The sequence below is a fragment of the Schistocerca serialis genome, chromosome 7, assembly GCF_023864345.2.
Source record: "Schistocerca serialis cubense isolate TAMUIC-IGC-003099 chromosome 7, iqSchSeri2.2, whole genome shotgun sequence".
Taxonomy (NCBI): Eukaryota; Metazoa; Arthropoda; class Insecta; order Orthoptera; family Acrididae; genus Schistocerca; species Schistocerca serialis.
This window is the reverse complement of record NC_064644.1, coordinates 181419819-181442617: the sequence shown is the minus strand read 5'-3', so window position 1 is coordinate 181442617 and position 22799 is coordinate 181419819. Positions and strand designations below refer to the sequence as shown.

The 22799-nt window shown below is 44.8% G+C and overlaps 1 protein-coding gene across 1 annotated transcript in view; it reads left to right on the top strand.

Moving 5' to 3' along the window:
- LOC126412532 (acetylcholinesterase-like) overlaps positions 1-22799 on the top strand; it is a 118554-nt gene that overhangs the window by 62197 nt on the left and 33558 nt on the right. Inside the window, exon 6 of the mRNA XM_050082174.1 lies at positions 16289-16454. Within this exon, the coding sequence (XP_049938131.1) occupies positions 16289-16454 (166 nt within the window). The remainder of the gene's footprint in view (positions 1-16288; positions 16455-22799) is intronic.

Genomic DNA, 22799 nt, shown 5'->3' with positions numbered 1-22799 from the left:
ATAATCGGTGTACATCGCTCTTGTACAGATATAATCTCCATTTCAATATACACTGGTAATGGCGCCTTGCTAGGTCGTAGCAAATGACGTAGCTGAAGGCTATGCTAACTATCGTCTCGGCAAATGAGAGCGTATTTGTCAGTGAAGCATTCCTGTCTAAGTCGGCTGTACAACTGGGGCGAGTGCTAGTAAGTCTCTCTAGACCTGCCGTGTGGCGGCGCTCGGTATGCAATCGCTGATAGTGGCGACACGCGGGTCCGACCTATACTAATGGACCGCGGCCGATTTAAAGGCTACCACTTAGCAAGTGTGGTGTCTGGCGGTGACACCACATTCCTCCCCCGCAAATCGGCGAACGGTTGTGTTATAAGGCTTCCGCCCGCCGTGGGGAGGACCCCATGTTGACGTATGCGACGAGGTGGGGAGCCTAACAACAGACGAGGCTGTGCCACCCGCACCCGGCCATTCGGTCCGAGGGGAGCTAGGAAACGCCTGAAAACCTAGTCCAGGGTGCACGCCAACATGCGGTGTATGCGCCCGGAAAGAGACAGGAGGGGCCGAAGAGTCGATCTCCATCTGGTCGGGGCAGCCGACGGGCGAAGACGACATTTGGTCCGGAGCGGGCAAGAGGTCCATGTCGGAGGACAGCTGGTCACGGGAAGCGATCGGCGGCGCGTGACCCAGGGAGGCGCCCGGCGGCAGCAGCGACGCGCCCACTGAGGGCGGCGCCGGCGGGAGAACAGGCGGCGGCGGCGGCGCGTCGCCATGGGGCAAAATGGAAGGCAGCGTCGGTAACACCTGGGGATGAGGCGAGCCAGTAGATGGGTCCCCAGGGCGCTGACCGGACGGCACCGTCACTGAAAGCAGACGAAGAGCGGCAGAACCCGTGCGACGACAGAGGCGCAGCTGATTGAGATGCCGACGCACCTCACCACAGGCCCCCAAAACCAAATACATAGCGCGGCCGAGGCACCGAAGATTGCGCCCTGCGAGCCAACGCTGTGAACCGCGATAGTTGCGATAAGAGACAACGTCGCCTGGAGCAAAAGCAGTTGTCTGCCGCTGCACAGGAACCTGATGCGGCGGATGCAGCGAAGACATCAAGGTTCGATGAGGACGACCGTGGAGCAACTCAGCCGGCGAGCGACCATCTCGGGGCTGAGAGCGATACGAGGACAAGAAGAGCAATAACGCGTCCTCCCGAGAATGCGACTCTTTCAACTTCAACATCTGTGACTTGAAAGTCCGGACCAATCGTTCAGCGGCACCGTTTGACTGAGGCGAAAACGGCGCGGATGTCATGTTGAATACCATTGGCCTTGCAGAATGACTGAAATTCTGCGGACATGAATTGTGGGCCATTGTCGGAAACAATAGTCTGCGGAAGACCTTCAATGCAAAAGATAGCGGATAACGCTTGGATGGTGGCAGATGACGTCGCGGAAGACATCCGGACAACAAAAGGAAAATTACTGAAGGAATCGACCAGAACCAACCATCGAGCATTCCAGAAGGGACCAGCAAAATCGATGTGTGAGCGTTGCCAAGGAGAAGTGGCTTTCGGCCATGCAACGAATTTCCGCGGTGGTGCGGATTGTTGTTCGGCACATGCCAGGCAAGAAGAGCACATATTCGTAATCGCAGCAGCGATTCCGAACCAAGTACAGTGCTGACGAGCAAGTTGTTTCGTTCTCACTATACCCCAATGTCCTTGGTGGAGAAGCTGTAAGACAGAGGACTGTAACGAACGTGGTACCACGACCCTGGACTGATCATTATCAGAACGCAACAGCAAAACACCACGTCATACAAAAAGTCTCTCCTTGTGAGCAAAAATTCGGCGAACCAACGGATCCCCGATCCGTGACTTTGACAAGGGCCATTGCATAGCAACAAAACGCAGAACGGTAGCAAGGACAGGGTCAGCAGCTGTGGCTGTAGCTACACGACGAAAATCAATCGGAAACGATTCGACCACGTCATCGGTTTCCGCATCAATGAACATGCAAGCAAGTTCGGAGGAAGCGAATGCTCTATCCTCAGCAACAGGTAAACGGGACAACGCATCGGCGTTTCCGTGCTTAGCAGTGGACCGATACAAGATATAGTAGCGGTACTGCGAGAGGAAAATAGACCAGCGAATGAATTTATGCGCTGTACGAGGAGGTACAGGCTTGTTCAGATGAAAAAGCGATGTCAAAGGTTTGTGGTCTGTGATGATGGTGGTAAAGTGACGACCATACAAGAAATCATGAAACTTTGTGACACCAAATACGAGAGCCAACGCTTCTTTCTCGATCTGTGAATAATTTTGTTGCGCGGACGAGAGCAATTTGGACGTAAAAGCAATAGGGCGATCATGCGATCCATCTTTGTGCGCAAGCACAACACCGGTCCCGAAATCCGATGCATCTACCATCAACAAAAGGGGTTTCTGGGGATCGAATGGCGTAAGGCAAGTATTAGAAAGCAACGCCGATTTCAACTGGCGAAAGGCGCGTTCGCATTCCGTCGTCCAGACGAACGGAACACCTTTACGGCGTAAGCGATGCAGCGGAGCTGAAATGGAAGAGGCATGGCGCATATAGCGGTGGTAATAATTGATTTTGCCCAGCACACTCTGTAGCTGCTTCAAATTCTGCGGCGAAGGTAAGTCTTGTATGGCACGTAGGTGCTCTGGACTGGGATGTGTGCCTTGGGCATTGAGTACATGGCCCAGATATGGTAAGTCACGAGCAAAAAACACACATTTGTCCTTCCGCAAGCGAAGACCATTTTGTCGCAAGACCTGAAATAATGTTCGGAGATTGGCTAAATGTTCTTCTTCTGACTTTCCGGAGATCACAATATCGTCCAGATAGTTTGCTGCAGTAGGGACCGACGCACAAACAGTTTGCAGATACTGCTGAAACAATGCAGGGGCGGATGCACACCCGAATGGTAGTATTTTGAATCTGTACAAACCAAGATGCGTGTTAACCACCAAAACTCGCTGGGATTCTTCGTCCACCGGTATTTGCAAGTACGCATCTGCTATGTCCAACTTCGAAAAATATTTACCCGGGCACAGTTTGTCAAAAAGATCGTCCGGGTGGGGTAACGGAAAAGTTGCAATCATTAGTTGTCGATTCACTGTAGCTTTGAAGTCCACACAAAGTCTCAATTTTCCGGAAGGTTTTGGCAAAATGACTAAGGGTGATGCCCAGAGAGAAGCCTGCACACGTTCAATCACACCTTGTGATTCCAAATCGTGTAATGTTCTTGCGACTTCATCACGCAATGCGTGGGGAACATTGCGCGCTCTGAAAAATTTCGGTTGCGCGTTTACTTTCAGTTCCAAATGTGCTTCATAGTTCTTAGCGCAACCAAGGCCCGGTGCAAAAATGTTTGCAAATTCTTCACACAGACGAGAAACACTGTCTGAAGGCACAGTCTGGTTCACTGAGAGGACCTGATTGACTATTGACAAGTTAAACAACTGAAATAAATCTAAACCAAACAAGTTCACTGCAGAAGAAGAACGAAGTACGTAAAATGACACAAGTTTCGTTTGTCCCTTGTATGTTGCAGGAAGGCTGCACTGTCCTAACACAGGGATCTTCTGACCTGAATAACTATTTAACTTAACATTTGCGGCACGCAACGGAGGTGTCCCCAGTTGTTTGTACGTGTCGTTATTGATCAATGAAACTGCAGCTCCGGTATCGAGCTGGAATGGGATCACGTTGCCATGAATGTCCAAGTCTACAAAAAGTTTATTGTCCTGCTGACGACAAGAGCGACTGTCTCGTGCAACGTGAACTGACACTGGTACAGAAGCACTTGCGACTTGACGGGATTTCCGGCGACGTCAACGCACACTATTTGTGGGACGAACACAGTCACTGATAGAGAAAGTGGCACTGGGCGGAGTGGAATTAACTACAAGAATGCCCATGGGCGAATGTTCACGAGCCTGAGTATCCTTGGTTCGATTCCGGCGCGAAGCAAAGGGCCTGGAATGGTTGTGAGTGTCCGTTCTGAGCTTTTTCTGGCAAACACTCTGAACATGTCCTTTTTTATTACAGAAAAAGCAAATAGCTTGGCGTGACGGGCAATTCTCACGCGAATGTCTAGTAGCACACCGCGGGCATGATTTGAGCACCGCATTGGTCTGCTTACGCGGCACACGTGGCTGCGCGGACAGGCGCGAGGGCTGTTTACTGTTCCGTGCAGCTCGCCCGGCGGGCCGGTTAATGTGACACACGGCTGGCGAAGTTGCAAATGATTCCTGAGCAAAGTCAAGTGTGTCTTGCCTATCCAATATGTCTATCACTTGTTGAAAGGAGGGATTGAGTAATTTCAAAATTTGCTCCCGTATACGAACATCAGAAACGTTCTGTGCAATTGCATCACGCACCATAGTATCTGAATAAGGGAGTCCACATTCACACTCAAAAGCACAATCCCTAGTAAGGCCTTGCAAAGTTGCAACCCACTCCCTGTTAGTTTGACCGGCCGTACGTTTTGTACGAAAGAACGTATACCTTTTTGCAACTACATTGACTGTTTCTTTGAAATATGCATCTAATGCAGACAAAATTTCTTCGTAGGACAGAGTTGCTACGTCGCGTCGGGAAACAATTTCACTATCACACGGTAGGTGGACACACCTACACATGCCAACAAAAAAGGCTGCCGCTAGTTACCTTGAATTCTGTAGGCGGCGAGATGGAATCCAAATTGGCGTGACCACTCAGTCCAGCTTTCCAGTGCCGCGTCAAACGGACGAAAAGGTGGTGCAGCTGCATGTTGTGGCTGCGGTAGCGGTGGAGCGGCGGCGGCCGCATCGTTTTGCATTGCACATTGACCCTGGACGAGCTGTCCAAGGGCATCCAATAAGGCCTGCGTCTGCTGATTCTGCAAGCGATAAAATTCGGACAGTACATCTGGAGATGGTGGCGAGGCCATGACACAAGTAAATTAAGGCAAGATCAATTGGTACAAACGCGATTTAGCTCGTCGCCAATATGAAGTGTTGGCAGAAGTGTCAACAGCGTGTTGTTAGAGGAGGCCGAAATGCACGCTATAAACTCACGCAGGCTGGCGCGATGTCTGGAACAGGACAATGTCTTGAGAATTGCAACAAAGTACGAAAATCTTGTAATACTTAACTTTAATCCATAATCGGTGTACATCGCTCTTGTACAGATATAATCTCCATTTCAATATACACTGGTAATGGCGCCTTGCTAGGTCGTAGCAAATGACGTATCTGAAGCCTATGCTAACTATCGCCTCGGCAAATGAGAGCGTATTTGTCAGTGAACCATTCTTGTCTAAGTCGGCTGTACAACTGGGGCGAGTGCTAGTAAGTCTCTCTAGACCTGCCGTGTGGCGGTGCTCGGTCTGCAATCGCTGATAGTGGCGACACGCGGGTCCGACGTATACTAATGGACCGCGGCCGATTTAAAGGCTACCACCTAGCAAGTGTGGTGTCTGGCGGTGACACCACAAAATGTAGATAAAACTAATATCACACTAGAGTAATTTTGAACCGTTCTATCAAATTGGAACATAAGATTCCCCCTTAAAAATCCTTTTATTTGTAACGCAAAACAAATCGATATTTTCCCTCAACGCTGGGCTTCGCTTGAAAGACGTGATGAGTAGTATTTTTTTTGGCTGGCCCCAGCTACGCACTGCAAAACCGAAATTTCAGATACATACTGAAAAATTAGAGATAATACGCCAGACGTCTCTTAGTGACGACGTCTTGTATGAGTTTTTTTTCTAAGTTGATTTTTTTGTCATGAGGATTTGAATGGTAACTAAGGTCTGTGTACGTGGGATGATACTGTACATCATTGAATATTGTTTCTAAAAATCTCGATAGATACAAACATTGTACACAGATTATTTTTAGATTTTTCCATGACAGACAAACGAACGTTCAAAGATCTTTGAGTCGATAACTCTGCCGTTGTTGTCTCTGATGTTTACATAATGAGGTATTACAATCAGTGGTGTGTTAAATGTGGTTGACTTTCGTTAGTAAGCAGGGATCTGTGAGAGTGACAAACACAACCAGTTACGAACATTATTATCGTGATATGCATGTTGTAGACACACTTTGTCGATACCGTAGGATGTTGACAACAAACCCCGAATTGTCACTGATGTGAGTGTAAACAAGGACAATACTCAAAAAATGGTTCAAATGGCTCCAAGCACTATGGGACCTACCTGAGGACATCAGTTCCCTAGACTTAGAACTATTTAAACCTAACCAACCTAAGGACATCACACACATCCAAGCCCGAGGCAGGATACGAACCTGCGACCGTAGCAGCAGCGTGGTTCCAGGCTGCAGCGCCTAGAACGGCTCGGTCACAGCAGCCGGCCAAGGGCAGTACTCCTAATCGCATATCAGGGACGCTTGTCTACAAACACAACTAGTGAAACGGCAACTCCATTTCCAAAAACACATTTTTATCCAGTCAGACACAAATACTTATCTTCAAGAGATTGTTGTACAATATTCCTAGCCTGTGGCAGTCCTGGTCTGAGGCTAAGTTAATTTGTAATACGGTACAGACTAGTACCCAGCGTAGCCACTGCTGTGGGAGTGTCAGGTGTTGCCGAAGAGCGGTCGATACTCTTCAGATGGCTGAGGTGCAATGACTGGATCTATAGTGGAGGCTACAACTGGAACTGGAACTGGAACTGGCGGCCAATCTAAACCTCACTGGAAATCTCTCGGCTTAAGCTGCAGAACGCGACACATGACCTGGGGCCCAGTGGTACTAAGTTCCGCACTATCAGTTCCGCGTGATACGTGATGTGAAACACAGTTCCGGCCCTTGAAATTCGCTGGCGGAGTCGCTTCACTTGAGAGTGTAGGCTGTTTACCCTCCGTTGTTGGAGGGAAGTATTGCGACTTGCGGCCGCTGCAATGTATGATATACGAGTTGTGTGAGAAAAGCAATGAGACAGAATTTTTATCTACCTAAGTTGTAATTTTTTTCAACCAAAAATAATGTCCACTTCAAAGTAGTTCCCTTAGGCAGCTATACTCCGGCGGAGTCGTTGTTCTCAGTCTTGGCAGGCGCACTGAAAGGCTTCAACTAGTAGGGCATTCAACATGTCAGACACATTCTTTTGAATGTTCTTGAGAGTCCTAAAATGACGTCGTTTTAAGATATTAAAGAATTTCATGAAAAGAAAAAGTCACAAAGACGCAGATCATGTGAACAGAGGGTCTGTGGAACAACAGGAATGCTTTTTGAGGCCAAAAGTTCCGTGATAAAAGTGGCCGTGTGACATGGGGCATTGTTATGATGCAGCATCCAATTGTCCGCAGTGTTCGGTCTCACTCGTTTCAGGATTTTCCTGAGCGTTTCACTTAGTTGACAGTTTGTCCTGGAGGAACAAATTCTTTATGCCCTATTCCCCTACTGTCATAAAAGCAAATCGGCATTGTTTTGTCTTTGATTTACTCATTCGAACTTTTTTCGGCCGATGACGTGTCTCAGTGTGCCATTCCTCACTTTGCCGTGTTGTCTGACGATCTTACTAAAAACTCCAGGATTTTTCATCTGTGATAACACAACTGAACCTGTCGTGGTCATTGGCAATATTCTCAAGAAGCCCAAAGCACACATTTCTTTGACTGTCCTTCTACTCAGTTTTGAGCATATACGGCACCATTGTGCCACAGACTTTCTAGTGTTATAGATTTTGATATTCACACACATTTAATCAAATATAACTGTAATGATAATCATGTCTGTCAATGTGACTACGAAGGCTTTCCCGGCGTAATAATTGATAATATTCTTCTCGGGTGTGCAGCCGTATAATAACGTCATCTTGTCACAATATTTCAGCGGTCCACCTGGTCTCCATCTTCAGGTGGGAGTGCTGGTACACGATCTAGCCGGAAGTCAGTTCTGGCGAGATCGTGTACCAGCACTCTGACCTGAAGATGTCGGCCAGGTGGACGGCTGAAATATTGTGTCCAGATGACGTTATGCTTCGGCTCCACACCCGAGAAGAATATTATCATATTTGGCAATGTTTGCCGACAAGTTAAAGAATGCAACCTATAACACTAGATTGCGTACTCACTGCAGTTCTGCTTTACCGTTTTTGGTACGACTTAGAAAGAGAAAAAAATTAATGTATGATAGCCGATGTGTCGGTTCTCGACTGTGTTCAGGAGACGTAAGGTTTGATGACGTGAAGGTGGTTTCGCGACTGACCTTTGACCCGGATTGCCTTCACGCAATCAGAAACTTCGATGAAAATACCTAAGGGACCAGTTTGAATAATAACAAATGGAAATGAATGCAAAACAGTGAAATTTTGTAAAATGTTGTCAGATTGGAAATTGAACACATTAATGACTTCCCGAATACAATCGAGATACCGCGATGAAGAGCGAACCTGTAACAAAGCTTACATACTCTGAAAAATCATGATGATCTTAAAGAAAAGAATAAGCAGAGATTTTCTGTAAAGTGAAGCAAGTGTGTCAAGGAAGGACGTTAAACTCCCGTCAAGGTAGGACGTTAAACGCCCCCAACCCAAGGCGAAAGCAAAGGGTGCATGGCACAGGGGGAGCTGTGTCTGAGGGACTATCCATCTGTCCCTCCGTTATTTCACAGGGCACAATACCAGCTGGTGCTCTGCATGTTTGTCGGCGTGGGCGTGGGAACTCGGCGCGAGTCGGCAAGTGCGCTTCGCCGCGCCCGTGGGTAACTGGGCGTGTTCTGCCAAACCCAGGGGGTGGTGACATCGCCTGGGCCAGGTTAGCTGGGTCCAGACCGTCGAACGACTGGGTGACCGGCCCGCCACCTGAGTAGGAGCGGGTCCCTGGCCTGCAAGGTGGGAGCTCGGGCTTGTAGGCGGCGAAGGACGAGAAGTGCATCCGCTTCTCCGGAGTGCGGGGTCACTTGCCGATAAACACTGGGAGAAATCGTCGGTGACGAGGCCACTGAAGGGGACCAGGGCACTGGCAACGGTGTACTGAACTCGGCGGCTCAGGGATGCCCTTGACCTAGGGACGAGGTTGGTGGGCGAGCTGCATCTTAGTTCCCCCCATGCCAGAGGAGCCGGTCCGGGGTAAGAGACGGGCTTCCAAACCTTTTTTCACTTGTCTAACAATGATGGCCACTGAAGAGACAAGCGACTTAAGTGCGCCCATAAGGGCTTCGATGCTATCTGATCCCTCGCCACAGGATGGCCTGGGTCAGACCACGGAAGAAAGCAATCTAGACAGACATATGAGGATTACACGGCTTTTAGATCAAAAAATTAAAAATGGGAAAATTAGTCAGGCCGCAGTGCAGGCAATTAAAAATGAACTGGCGGCATGGGCGATAGCCAATGCGAAACTAGAAGGGAGAATTGAAGAGCTGGAAAAGGAAAACGAACGGCTCAGGAAACAACCAAGGAAGACATGGGCCGGCGTCGCAGCACAAGCTGCGCCAAAGGCCCAAACAACAAAAGAGACCATTGCAAAAGTCTCTAAACGACCAGACACAGCAGTATTCTTAAGACCATTACCCAGCCAGGACATTAAAAAGGTGCTGGAAGTTTTTGCTACCACAGTAAATCCCGTTAAAGAAGAGATCAGGATTAACAAGGTAAAGGTAACAAAAAATGTAGTTATTGTAGATGTAGCTTCAGAGGAAGATAAAAATAAGCTTTTAGAAAACCAAAAATTATGTAAGTCAGTAAAATGTGAACCCCCCCGAAAGCGAAATCCACTGGTCATTTTGTATGATGTCCCCCAAATCAATGACGGACGAGGACCTATGTGAGACCCTGTATCAACAAAACCTTGGCGATTCAAACATAAGTATGGAAACCTTTCTAAAAGATTTTAAACTCAGATTCAAGACAGGACCTAGGGACAGATACGTAGTTCACCATGTTGCCGAAGTTACAGGGGGACTATGGAGAACACTGACAGCTATGGGCAGGGTGTACATAGGTTTTCACCCCATAAACGTGAAAGACTACCTAATCGTACCCGTTGCCACAATTGTGGGGACATTGATCATATTCATAAATATTGCAGTAGGAAGCCGGCCTGCTCGAGATGTGGAGAGGACGATCATGTAAGAAAAGATTGTAGGAAATCCGCTGTATGCATACCATGTATACGAAGGGGCAAAAAGACGTGCGGCACAACCGGAAGAAATTGCCCAACATATAAAACGCTCGAACAACGCCTAATCTCCAGGACAGATTATGGCTAATGGCAACAACAAAATCGGATCAACCAACAAAAGAAAATCTCCAATTAAGAAGAAAAGGGACGCAGAAAGAGCAGAGAAATTCAAAGAATTTCTGAAATATGTCCAGGAGATAAAGAAAAAGGAGATAACTGTGGTTGATTCAAGCACCCAAACCGAACCAGAAATAGAAATTGAAGAAATAGAAGAAACGGCTGACTCAGATATTTTGACAGAGCCCAAGACTCTGGATCATTTGAGTGTCAATTCGACACTCAACCCAGAGGCAGATATCTTCATCACCAATCATGAAATAACAAGCCCAAAACAGACAATCATGGTTGACCAATGCATACAGACGGAGCCAGAAGAGGAAACAGAAGACAGTCCGTGACCGGTAGAAAGTAATAGCATGGTTCCACTTCAGGAAGGGTCTCTCCAAATCATAGTACAGGATAATACAATCACAAGTACAATGCATATGGAAGTATTTCCGAGAGCCCCAGATCCGGATCTTAGAAGGATCTACCCGAACCTGGAGCTTGCTATGCAGCTTTCACGCTTGGAGCAGCCAGCTGTCCTTACCACAGCACTCAGGCACGTCGTACGTATAAGGCATAAATATGGCAGAAAGGTCACCTTCTCGACAATGGAGGCCGTGGATAGGATACAGTTAAAGTCAATGAATCTTCCCACAGATTTCGGAGCTCTGCGTGACTTGCTCAGAAGGGTCTTCGAGAGAAGAGGTGAGGAATTCAACATGCAAGAGATCTCTGTGCAATCAGTCCTTGCAAATGGCCGAATTGCCTCAGATTACAATAAACCATGGCCTGATTGCTATTTCCACACCTACTTCCCATAACATGTGAAATTGTAATAGCACAAATAAACACCCATAAGAGTCGGCTGGTCATGCAAGAGCTTCGGAAGGTAGTGGAGGAGAGGAGACTGGATGTAGTCTGTCTGCAGGAGCCATACTCCAGTGCGGGGCAGATCTCCTTCATGTCTACCACTTGGCAGACTATCTCTGCCAGAGAAGAGCCGAAGGCAGTCTTAATAGTTACAAACAAGGCCCTAAGGGCCACTACACTAACACAGTTATCAAACAGTCATTGCAATGTGGTAGAATTACAAACACCAGTAGGAGTAATACACCTCGTAAACATGTATTTCCAATACGGAGGTAATTTTGAAGATTTCTCAGACCACCTTGCGAGAATCATCACGACACTACGCGGGCGCAAGGTAATTGTTACAGCAGATATCAATGCCAAATCCCCTATGTGGTACAGCGGCACAAGGGATGCCAATGGTGAGAAGGCTGAAGAATTAATCATGGCTTCCCAACTTGTAGTGGCAAATAAACCTGGTAATCCCCCCACCTATAGTGGAGGTGGAGGGCAGGGGACAAACATCGATGTCACCCTGGCAAGTGCTAACGCCATCAGCATCATTGGAGGCTGGAAAGTTAATGAACACGCCACTACGAGTGATCACAACTTAATTACCTTCTGCCTCAGAGAAGAAGAGTGCCGCTGGGACCTAGGATGGGAGATCCAACTAAATTCCAATAAAACTGATTGGGACTGCCTGGCTCGGGAGCGTGACATTTCGCCATTGCCGGAAGGTGACCTGGACATACACAGGTACGCCGAAGAGCTGGTAGGGTCGATAGTTAGCGCGGTCAAGGCCGCTGTGCCAACCAGGAGGAGAGCCGTGGCGGCTTCCCCATCGCCATGGTCTGCCGATCTTGAACGTATGCGTCAGTCTGTGAGACGGGCGAGGAGGTACTACCAGCGAAGTGCCGTCTGGCAAGAAAAACAGTTCTGGCTGCAGCAGTAAAGGGAAGAAAAAGAACGATTCCACAAAGAATTAAAACAAGTAAGAATGAAAAGTTGGGAGAGGTATGTTCTGAGCCAGCTAGCCACAGATCCTTGGGGAATACCATATAAACTGGTTAGGGAAAAAATCAGGTCCCCTGCGGTTCTCTCGACAATCAGAGACGGAGACAGAATGACAGAGTCGTGGCAGGAAACTGCTGAAGTTCTCCTGCGCACTCTGTTGCCAGATGATGAGGTAAATGAGGAGGATGACCTCCAACAACAAATTCGCAGGGAGGATCTAAATGAATACACCAACAACACCATGGTGTACCCCTTCTCAGAGGAAGAAGTGGCAGCACAAATCAAAACACTAAAAAAGGGCAAAGCACCGGGGCCAGACGACATAATCGCGGAGGTGGTGCAGTTCCTTGCCCCCCCAGCTAGTGGCGTCTCTCACATGACTGTTCAATGAGTGTCTAAGAACAGGGAGATTCCCTAAAATCTGGAAAAGGGCCAACGTAATAATCATTAAAAAAGGGAAGGATAAGGACCCCACAGAACCCAAATCCTACAGGCCAATCTGTCTCCTGGACAATCTAGGAAAACTGTTGGAGAAGCTACTGGCTGACAGACTGACAGCGCATAGGATACTGCGCGGGATGAGCGACAGGCAGTTTGGCTTTAGGCCGGGGCGATCGGCGTCTGACGCAATTGCCCTGGCAGCTGAGGTCTGCAGCTCAACCCCGCACAAGTATGTGGTAGGCATCATGGTGGACATCAGTGGCGCCTTCGACAACCTGTGGTGGCCCTCGCTCTTCTCCCGCTTGCGTGAGAAGGAGTGCCCAGGGCCCCTCTATGGCTGTCTGAGGAGCTATTGCATGGACAGGGAGGTATGGCTATCGTCACCTAGCGGAAGAACAAGTAAAACCATCATGAAGGGGTGTCCCCAGGGATCAGTTCTGGGGCCACTCTTTTGGGATATAAACATAGAACCCCTCCTAGAGAAATTACAACTAAGTGAGGACGTGCTAGACGTGATAGCTTATGCTGACGACCTCCTCCTGCTGGTAGGCGGCTGCAGCCGAGAGGAACTCGAGCCTAAGGTAGAGCAAGCTATGATAGTGCTTCAGAAATGGTGAAAGAAGCAAAGATGAAAGTTGCACCGCACAAATCCACATATTTATTAATGAAAGGCAGTCTCGTCAGAAATCCAACCGTCAGAATAGAGGGAACTCCAGTTCTTCGGCGTAGAGAGGCTAGATATCTAGGAGTTACAATAGACGAAAAATGGAATTATAATACTCATATAGAAAACATTACGCAGCGAGCATTAGAAGTTCTAAATAATTTTATCAGTATAGGCCATAGAAGATTCCACCTACCTCCCAACTTGATCAAACTTTATCACAACAGTGTCCTAACATCCTTAGTAGGATATGCGAGCGGGGTTTGGGCACACAGGCTCACGAGGGTGGTGCCCGCAATGACCGTAAGAAGGGTGCAGCGGAACATGCTGTTGTGTTCAGTCGGAGCATACTTAACAACACCTGGGGGGCGCCTTACTGACAATAATAGGATTATGTCCCTTAGACATAAAAATTAGAGAACAGGGAGCGTGGTACTGGGTCTCCAAAGGAAAGATAGATAAGACCAAGGAAATCATGGGGGTACAAGTTGGGGATAGATATGCAATAAAGAGAAAGGGCGAAGAGTTATGCCAACAGCAATGGGAAACTGAGGAAACGGGAAGAAGGGTATTCCAGCTACTACCGAACATCAGAGAAAGGCTTCAAATGAGCCACTTTGAGCCGAGCAGAGGACTGCTGCATTTTCTTACAGGTCATGGGCCATATCCGACATATCTATGTCGATTTGGAAAACGGGCGACACCAGCGTGCGACTGTGGTGCTCCGGATGGAACACCCGAACATGTCGTCTATGACTGCACGTTATATGACGATGTGGCGCTCGAACTTGGGAATCAATTACCAAACAGGGACACATACACACTACTGCGACGTGCCGAGACCTTCAATGTCCTCAAAAATTTGGCACATGAAATATCCCAAAAGATCTTGAGGGATTTTATTAGTAACCAACACGGTTAGAAATCAAAAATATAACCCGATGAAGACTCAGGTGCACCTCCAATTTCCGCCGAGCGCGGTACTGGCCGGTTGCTTCACAACTGGAATCCGCCGCGCTACCGGATCAGGGGAGCAGGAGCACCATTCCCGGACTTGACATATGCACTAAGATTTGATAGGAAGTAGTTACACTAGAATTAACGTAAAATTAGATTACTAACATCACTAACATAGGTAGGGACTGCAGCGATTCCAAAAGTAGTAAGCCAGCCCAGTGCCAGGGGCACGCTCACTGGGATTAGCTCAGTGAGTAGGCCGTTTTAGTAGGTTTGTATTTAGTCTGGCACACCTGTAACGCTGCAGAGCAGCTAGATTTAGAATAACTAGAGTAGTCAAGTAGTTAGATTAACCCTGTCCATAGTAAGTGCCATTAATTAAGTAGTATAAGCTGCTTGTTGTTCAAGTATAATAATTGGACCCACTAATTACATAAGGTGGTGGGTTTTGTGTGTATCATACAATATTTTGTGTCTATAAATAATTTGTATCACAATACCTTCTTTTTTTTGATTGTTTTTTTATAATGTTGTTGTATCAATAAAGTTTTTTTTTTTTTAAAACGTGAAGCATCAATATATTCTCAAAGCACAAAGGCATTAAACTAGTAGACATTAACAAATATACAATGTATACAAAACTTACGTTTTGATGTTTTCTCGCACATGGAGCAGTTCAACAATCGCTGCTTTTGTCTGTCCGAGATTTCTTGAAACTTAAATGTTCTGGCGTGCGCACAGTTTACCGAAGCGTTTTGCTTGGTGATTTACATGGTTTTTGACACTAAATAGCCGGCCGGTGTGGCCGAGCGGTTCTAGGCGCTTCAGTCTGGAACCGCACGACCACTACGGTCGCAGGTCCGAATCCTGCCTCGGGCATGGATGTGTGTGATGTCCTTAGGTTAAATAGTTCTAAGTTTAAATAGTTCTAAGTTCTAGGGAACTGATGACCTCAGATGTTAAGTCCCATAGTGCTCAGAGCCATTTGAACCAGTTGACACTAAATAACATATAACTTGTACCGGTGCTACATAACACGTCTTAACAAGTCGGCGATCAAACGCAAATAGGGTAATGAAGTCTATAGAACATTTGTTAACAAATGATGGACTGTTCTTTCAAAAGTTTCGCAGCTTATTGCTATCGAGCGCTGTGGCAATAATTTAAATATCTGCGCCCAGCGGGTCATACTGTTTACTTGAAATATTTTAACGCTGGACGCGCGTCTTGTTGTAGGCGCACATTATAAAGTATTTTGTCTCTTTACACATGCGCTGTGATGCTTAATATCTTTACTAAATACAGCCCGATGGCTGTTCCTCTCTTTTATGACAAATGTCTCAATGGTGCATCCCTATCTCCCCCTTCCCCCCCGTGATGACGCCACAAGAGGGCGCGAAAAGGAAGGGATGAAAATGCATAAGTGCCCTTGCCTACCACAGGTCACGTCCAAATTTCGGCGAATGGTTTTGAACAGTTTCTAAAGGCCCCAGCCGGCTGAAGTGGCCGTGCGGTTCTAGGCGCTGCAGTCTGGAACCGCGAGACCGCTACGGTCGCAGGTTCGAATCCTGCCTCGGGCATGGATGTGTGTGATGTCCTTAGGTTAGTTAGGTTTAACTAGTTCTGACCTCAGAAGTTGAGTCCCATAGTGCTCAGAACCATTTGAACCATTTTTTAAAGGCCCCAAACTGTACACAAGAGCTTAATTTACGGTCGTGCTGCCGTCCAAAGCTGTCAGAGCACGTTTAATGCGAATGCAGCCTCACGACATCTTTAGATAGGGGTTGGAACTTCCGATAGTGTCAGCAGAGTCTGTCGTCGAGCCCGAAAGTGACGAACATTAGGGTAGAAGATCGTAGGCACCTTTCAACCAAATTTCAAACTTATGTTTCGCAATGGGAGACAATTACGGGTTTCCGAAAAAGTCATTCTTTCAAGGCGCGTAGTACTACATGGACAATATGGATAGATTTCTATTAGGTGTGTCTTAGGGTGTGAAACAATGCGGCATACCACAAGTTTGTGGTAATGTTCCTGACTTACTTTTAATATAAATTTTTTTTTTACAATGTAATTTGCATTTATGGCTGGTGTTTCAGGAGAAAGTGAAGCTAGCGCGTCTGGCCTTCGCTCCGGTTGTCGAACCAGACGTGGAGGATGCTTTTGTGAGAGAGCACCCCATCACTGTACTCAAAGAGGGTCGCTTCAACAAGGTGCCGGTCCTCACTGGAGTCGACTCGGGCGAGGGCGTTCTCTTCATAATCGGTAAGTCTGCTGTCGGATACGCTTTGTAGAGGTGTCGGAGTCAGACCATTGACTTAGAATCCTGAATCCTGGCCGGTAAGCGTTCTACAAGCTTTTCTGCAATTTTTGGTTGGTCATAGACACTACTGATTCCATCAACAATCTCCAATCAGGTGAAACAGAACCTCACACCTCAGGTTTTTCGAAATCACAAGGAACATCTGACATATCAGTAATTATCAACGACACATGAATAAACATTAACGACAGAATAATTTGCTGAGGTATAAAATTTAATAGTTGATTAAAACCATGTGTCGACGTATTAATTTTCGGGTAATAATTTTAAGGTGATGACTTGTTTGTAATTACTAATATCGTTGTGTCTCTGAACTTCATACAATATTTACTTCCCAATTAGAAGTTACAATGGCAACACAGAGCACCATAAAAACGTAAGAAACTTCAGCACCAACAACGAAATTATAGGTTAATGATTTTGCTTTCACATTCCTATGGAATAAATTCCACTGAATACCTGTATCTAATACTAATCTGTATTGGAAATGAGATAAATGTCGAGATGGGAATACGATTAGTGATGGAAAAAATAGCTTTTGGGAAGAAATATGTAATATCAGCCTCAGGCCCAAACAGTTTTCAATGCTGATGGCGACTGGTAACATTGTGGTCTTTAACAATTATGAAAAGATCTTTGTAATAGAAGTCAAAAAATTTCTGTAAATATGGGCTTTCTCTAATTTTGACGTTTTTATGTTACAACTGGCAAATATCTTTCCTTCATTCTGAGTGTTCGCTTTCATGAAGTACCAATTTTTTTCTTCATATATGTTTGTAAGCATAATCATTAACTGGCTGGTTGTATGACACCTTTTGAACACATTAAACACCAGCTTGAATACGAACGCTGTCATCGGGGGACATCTTACTGGAATAATGTGGAATTCTAGGGAACTGCATGGATACTAAGATAAAAAAATTGTGACAAAAAGAAACCAATGGTGAAATTTTTATGTTGCATTACATTATAATACACTACCTTAATACTTGTTCCATAGATCATGAATATGACACTTCGTAATTATTTGGAACGTGTCACTTTGACACAAGTTTCCTTTCCACAATACTACTTCATATCTAAAAATTCATCTATTGTCATTCAGAAATTCTTTTAATTCGTTTTTAATTGTTGGTTAGCTATCTGTCAGACTTTTAATGCTATTTGGCAAATGACCAAAGATTTTTTTGGCAGCGTACTTCACCCCTTCCTGTGCCAAAGTCAGATTCACCCCAGAGTAGTGAAGATAATCCTTTTTTCTAGTGCTGTAGCTATGCACTTGGCTGTTATTTTTGAACTGGGATGGGTTAGTAATAACAAATTTACTAAGTGAATATACACACATAAAAAAAAGTTTTGCATCACCTCGGTTCCGAGAGTTCCAGAACCTGTACAGAAAATTGGAATAGAGATCAACATAAACATCATTTCCGCCATTTTTATTGCTCATGGAAACCACACATTGCGTGTTGTACCACCATACAGACAAACCTTCACAGGTGGTGGTCCACATTGCTGTACACACCAATACCTTTAATACCCAGTAGCACATCCTCTTGCATTGATGCATGTCAATATTTGTCGTGACATACTATCCACAAGTTCATCAAAGCACTGTTGGTCCAGATTGTCCCACTCCTCAATGAAGATTCGGCATAGATCCCTAAGAGTGGTTGGGGGGTCGCGTCGTCCATAAACAGCCCTTTTCAATCTATCCCAGGCATGTTTGGAGGACATGCTGGCCACTCTAGTTGAGCGATGTCGTTATCCTGAAGGAAGTCATTCACAAGATGTGCACGGTGTGGGGGGGGGGGGGGGCGAACTGGCGTCCATGAAGACGAATGCCTCACCAATACGCTGCCGATATGGTTGTACTATCGGTCGGTGGATGGCATTTACATATCGTACAGCCTTTAAAGCGCCTTCCGTGACCACCAGCGGCGTACGTCGGCCCCACATAATGCCACCCCAAAACAGAGGGAACCTCCACTTTGCTGGACTCGCTATGCCAATCCTGAGCGGTCCATTCGGCATGTTGTTGGCCCATCTGTATCGCGCTTCATGGCGTCGTGGTTGCAAAGATAGACCTCGCCATGGACGTCGGGAGTGATGTTGAGCATCATGCAGCCTATTGCGCACAGTTTGAGTTGTAACAACACTTACTGTGGCTGCACGAAAGGCATTATTCAACATAGTGACGTTGCTGTCAGGGTCCCTCCAGCCATAATCCGTAGGTAGCGGTCATCCACTGCATTAGTAGCCCTAGGGCGGCCTGAGCAAGACATGTCATCGACAGTTCCTGTCTCTCTGTATCTCCTCCATGCCCGAACACCATCGCTTCGGTTCATTTCGAGACGCCTGGACACTTCCCTTGTTGAGAGCCATCCTGGCACAAAGTAAGAATGCGGACGCGATCGAACAGCGGTATTGACCGTCTAGGCATGGTTGAATTACAGGCAACACGAGCCGTGTACCTCCTTCCTGGTGGAATGACTCTAACTGATCGGCTGTCGGACCCCCACCGTCTAATAGGTGCTGCTCAAGCATGGTTGTTTACATCTTTGGGCGGGTTTAGTGACCTCTCTGAACAGTCAAAGGGACTGTGTCTGTGATACAATATCCACAGTCAATGTCTACCTTCAGAAGTTCTGGGAACCGGGATGATGCAAAACTCTTTTTGATGTGTGTATGAATTGTGGAGGTACTGCGAATATTCCAAGTTACTTAGATAAATGTCTGCAAGATGATCTTCGGTGGGATCCAGCTGTTAATCTGATTACACGCTTTTATGCAACGAATACTTTTTCTCTTAATGATGAATTACCCCAAAGTATGATGCCATATGAAATCAGCGAATGAAAATAGGCATAGTAGGCTAATTTACTGATATGTTTATCACCAAAATTTGCAGTAACCCTAACAGCATAAGTAGCTAAACCGAACCGTTTCAGCAGATCAGCAATATGTTTTCACAATTCAATTTCTCATCAATGTGCACACCAAGAAATTTTGTATATTCTGCCTTAGCAACAGTCTTCTGTTCATAGTCTGCATTTATCAGTGGTGATATGGCATTTGCTGTAGAGAATTATATATACTGTGTTTTCTCAAAATTTTGTGAGAGTCCATATGCAGAGAACTATTTCATAATTTTCTGAAAGACGATATTTACAATTTCCCAAGCTGTTTCTTGTTTGTTGGGTGTGATAACTATACTTGTATCATCAGCAAAAACAACTAGCTTTGTGTCCTCATGAATATTGCGTGGCAAGTGATTAATGTATATTAAGGATAATAAGGGACCCAAGACTGAATCTTGATACCTCCCAAGTTAGTTGTTGATTTTTGCAGATTACCTGTACTGTTAACTTCAACCTTCTGCGTTCTTCCAGTTAATTATGAAGTAAACCATTTGTGCACTGTCACAATGCTTAAGCTTATCTAGAAGAATTTCATGATTCATACAGTCAAATGCCTTTGAGAAATCGCATAATATTCCAGTGGTTGCTGTTCAGTTATTTAAAGCATTTAATATTTGACCAGTGAAAAAATATATATAACTTATTCTATTGAAAAGCTTTTCTGAAAATAACACTGAAATTTTGTTAGTACTTCATTTTTACAGAAATATATTACGCTACTCTTGAATACATTACTTTTTCAAGAATTTTGGATAAAGCTGTCAGAACTGAAATATGCCCATAGTTGTTAGCACCAACCTATCCACTTTTTTATGCAACGGTAACAGTAGCGTTTTACAATTCATTTGAAGAAATGCCTTATTTTGGTGAGCTACTGTATATATATATATGTGTGTGTGTGTGTGTGTGTGTGTGTGTGTGTGTGTGTGGCTGAGAATCCTACTCATCTGTTGTGAACAAGCTTTTAGTACTCTGTTAGAAATGCCATCAATTCCGTGTGAGCTTTTACTTTTGAGTGAATTTATTATTTTCCTAATTTCAGTAGATGAGGTGAGTTGAATTCAATTTTAACAAATTGCATAGTTATGCCTCTTCCATATATTTCCTTGCATTTTCTAATTAATAGCTGGATCCTTTTTTTGTTAACAGTCTCTTCATTGAGTTTGAGAAAAATACAGTTTTCCTGTACTCTCAGTTGTCTGTTTCCCTTTTAACAGTATTCCAAATTGTTTTAATTTTATTATCAGATATGCTAATCTCAGATGTAATGCATATAATTCTGGACTTTTAATAACTTTTCTTAATACAGTGCAGTAGTTTCTATAATGTTTCAATATTTCTGGATCATTGCTCCTCATAGCTATAAGCTACATTGCCCTTTTCTGTTTACAAATATTTTCATCCCTTTAGTAAGTCATGGTTTTTTAGATGGTTTCATACAATTATATTTCACTGCCTTATTAGGGAAATTGTTTTCAAATATACTAGAAACGTATCATGAAGTAGGTTAAATTTTAAATTAGTACCAGGTTCGCTGTACACCTCATCCCATTCTAACTGTCACAAGCTTTCCCTAAAATTTTCAATTGTTATATTGTTAATTGAGCGCACTATTTTGGAGGACTGTTTTGTGTTACTGTGTGGAGTTATGTCATATATTGTAACAAGCTGTTCATCGTGATCAGACAGACTATTCTTAACAGAAAAAGTATTTATTCGATTAAATTTATCTTGATCTATAAAAACATTGTCTATCACTGCGGTGCTTTCCTGTACCATCCAAGTAGAAAAATCAGTAACTGAAGTCAAATTGAAAGAACCAAATAATACTTCAGTGTCAATATTTCTATCGAACTCTTTCAGAAAATCTACATTCAAATCCCCACAAACAATCAGTTTCTTCCTTATGTCTGACAGATAGCACAACAAATAATCAAAGTTTTTCAAAAACAGCTGAAAATTTCCCAATGGGGACCTATACATGGATACAGTTATAAAATTACCATTATTTAATTTAAGATCACACGCACGTACTTCTATATGTTACCCTACACACAATTTTTTACTTTCTACATTTTTCACACTATACCAGATTTTAACGTATATGCCAACCCCCTCCTCTTTCCATAGTGTCTCTACATGCATGTGCTGGAAGCATATACCCACCCACATTTACTTTTCCCATACCTGTGATTATATGATGTTCAGACAGCCCCTTCGTTTCTAAATCTCCTAAATAAACAAGAGGAGCACCTACTTCATATTTTAATCCCCTGATATTCTGATGAAATATACTAACATTATTTTTCATTGTGATTTTACGAGAATCTTGTGACATACCAATATTATTTTTCACTGTTCTTTTATGAGAATCTTGTGATGTTCTAACATCTCAGATACCCTCGTGCCTGAACTTCTCATTAAGCTTAATTTCATTCAAAGCTGAATCATTGGACACTGATCATAGCCTGAGAAAGAGGTATTCCCATGAGTTTCAGTGTCCCACCCTTCAAAATTTTGCCATCATCCCATCCAGTTTTATGAATTATTCTGTTTTTGTACAATTGCCTGAGTCGACCTCTTTAGTTGCTTCCAGAGGTCGAGCTACGTATCATAGCAGCTTGAGTGGGACATACCACCTGTCGAACACGCCAAGCAAATAGTAAGAAACAAATTTATAAGTAACAATGGATTTTAGTACATATGAAGCTACTCTGAAAATTTACATCTACATCAATACACCACCGGGCAGTTCAAGGTGTTTGGCGCAAGATACATTGTGTTCTCCTGTTAATTCTCTCCTTTCCCGTTGAAGTCTCAAATGGTGCGCTAGGAGATCAAATTCTTATAAGCTTCCGTGTAATCTCGAATCTCTCTCATTTTGCCTTCGTGTTCTTTTCGGTAGATGCACGTAGGAAGAGGCAACATATTGTTTGACTCCTCTAGGATCGTACACTGTTTGAATTCCAACAATAAACCTAACCGTAACGCACAATGTCTCCCTTGTAGCATCTGCTGCTGCAGTTGGATGAAAATCTCACTGATGTTTTTGCGATTATTAAACGAATCTGTGACGAAACACAATATTCATCTTTGGATATCCTCTATTTTCACTATTAATCCTAAAAACGCGTTTCGTAAGCGATCTTCTTTGTTGGTGGACTGCATATACAGAAGATTGTCCGATGGAATTTCAGTCTGTCATTTGCCTTTCCTAAGATAAGTTTTATGTGGTGGTTCCACTTCAAGGCACTCCATACGCATACTCGCCCCTATTTAATTGTCGTGTATGTTTCAAGAGGTTGCTCGGCAATCCTGTAATGGTACAATAACGTCTCTTTCCGCCCATTTATATACCACATGGCA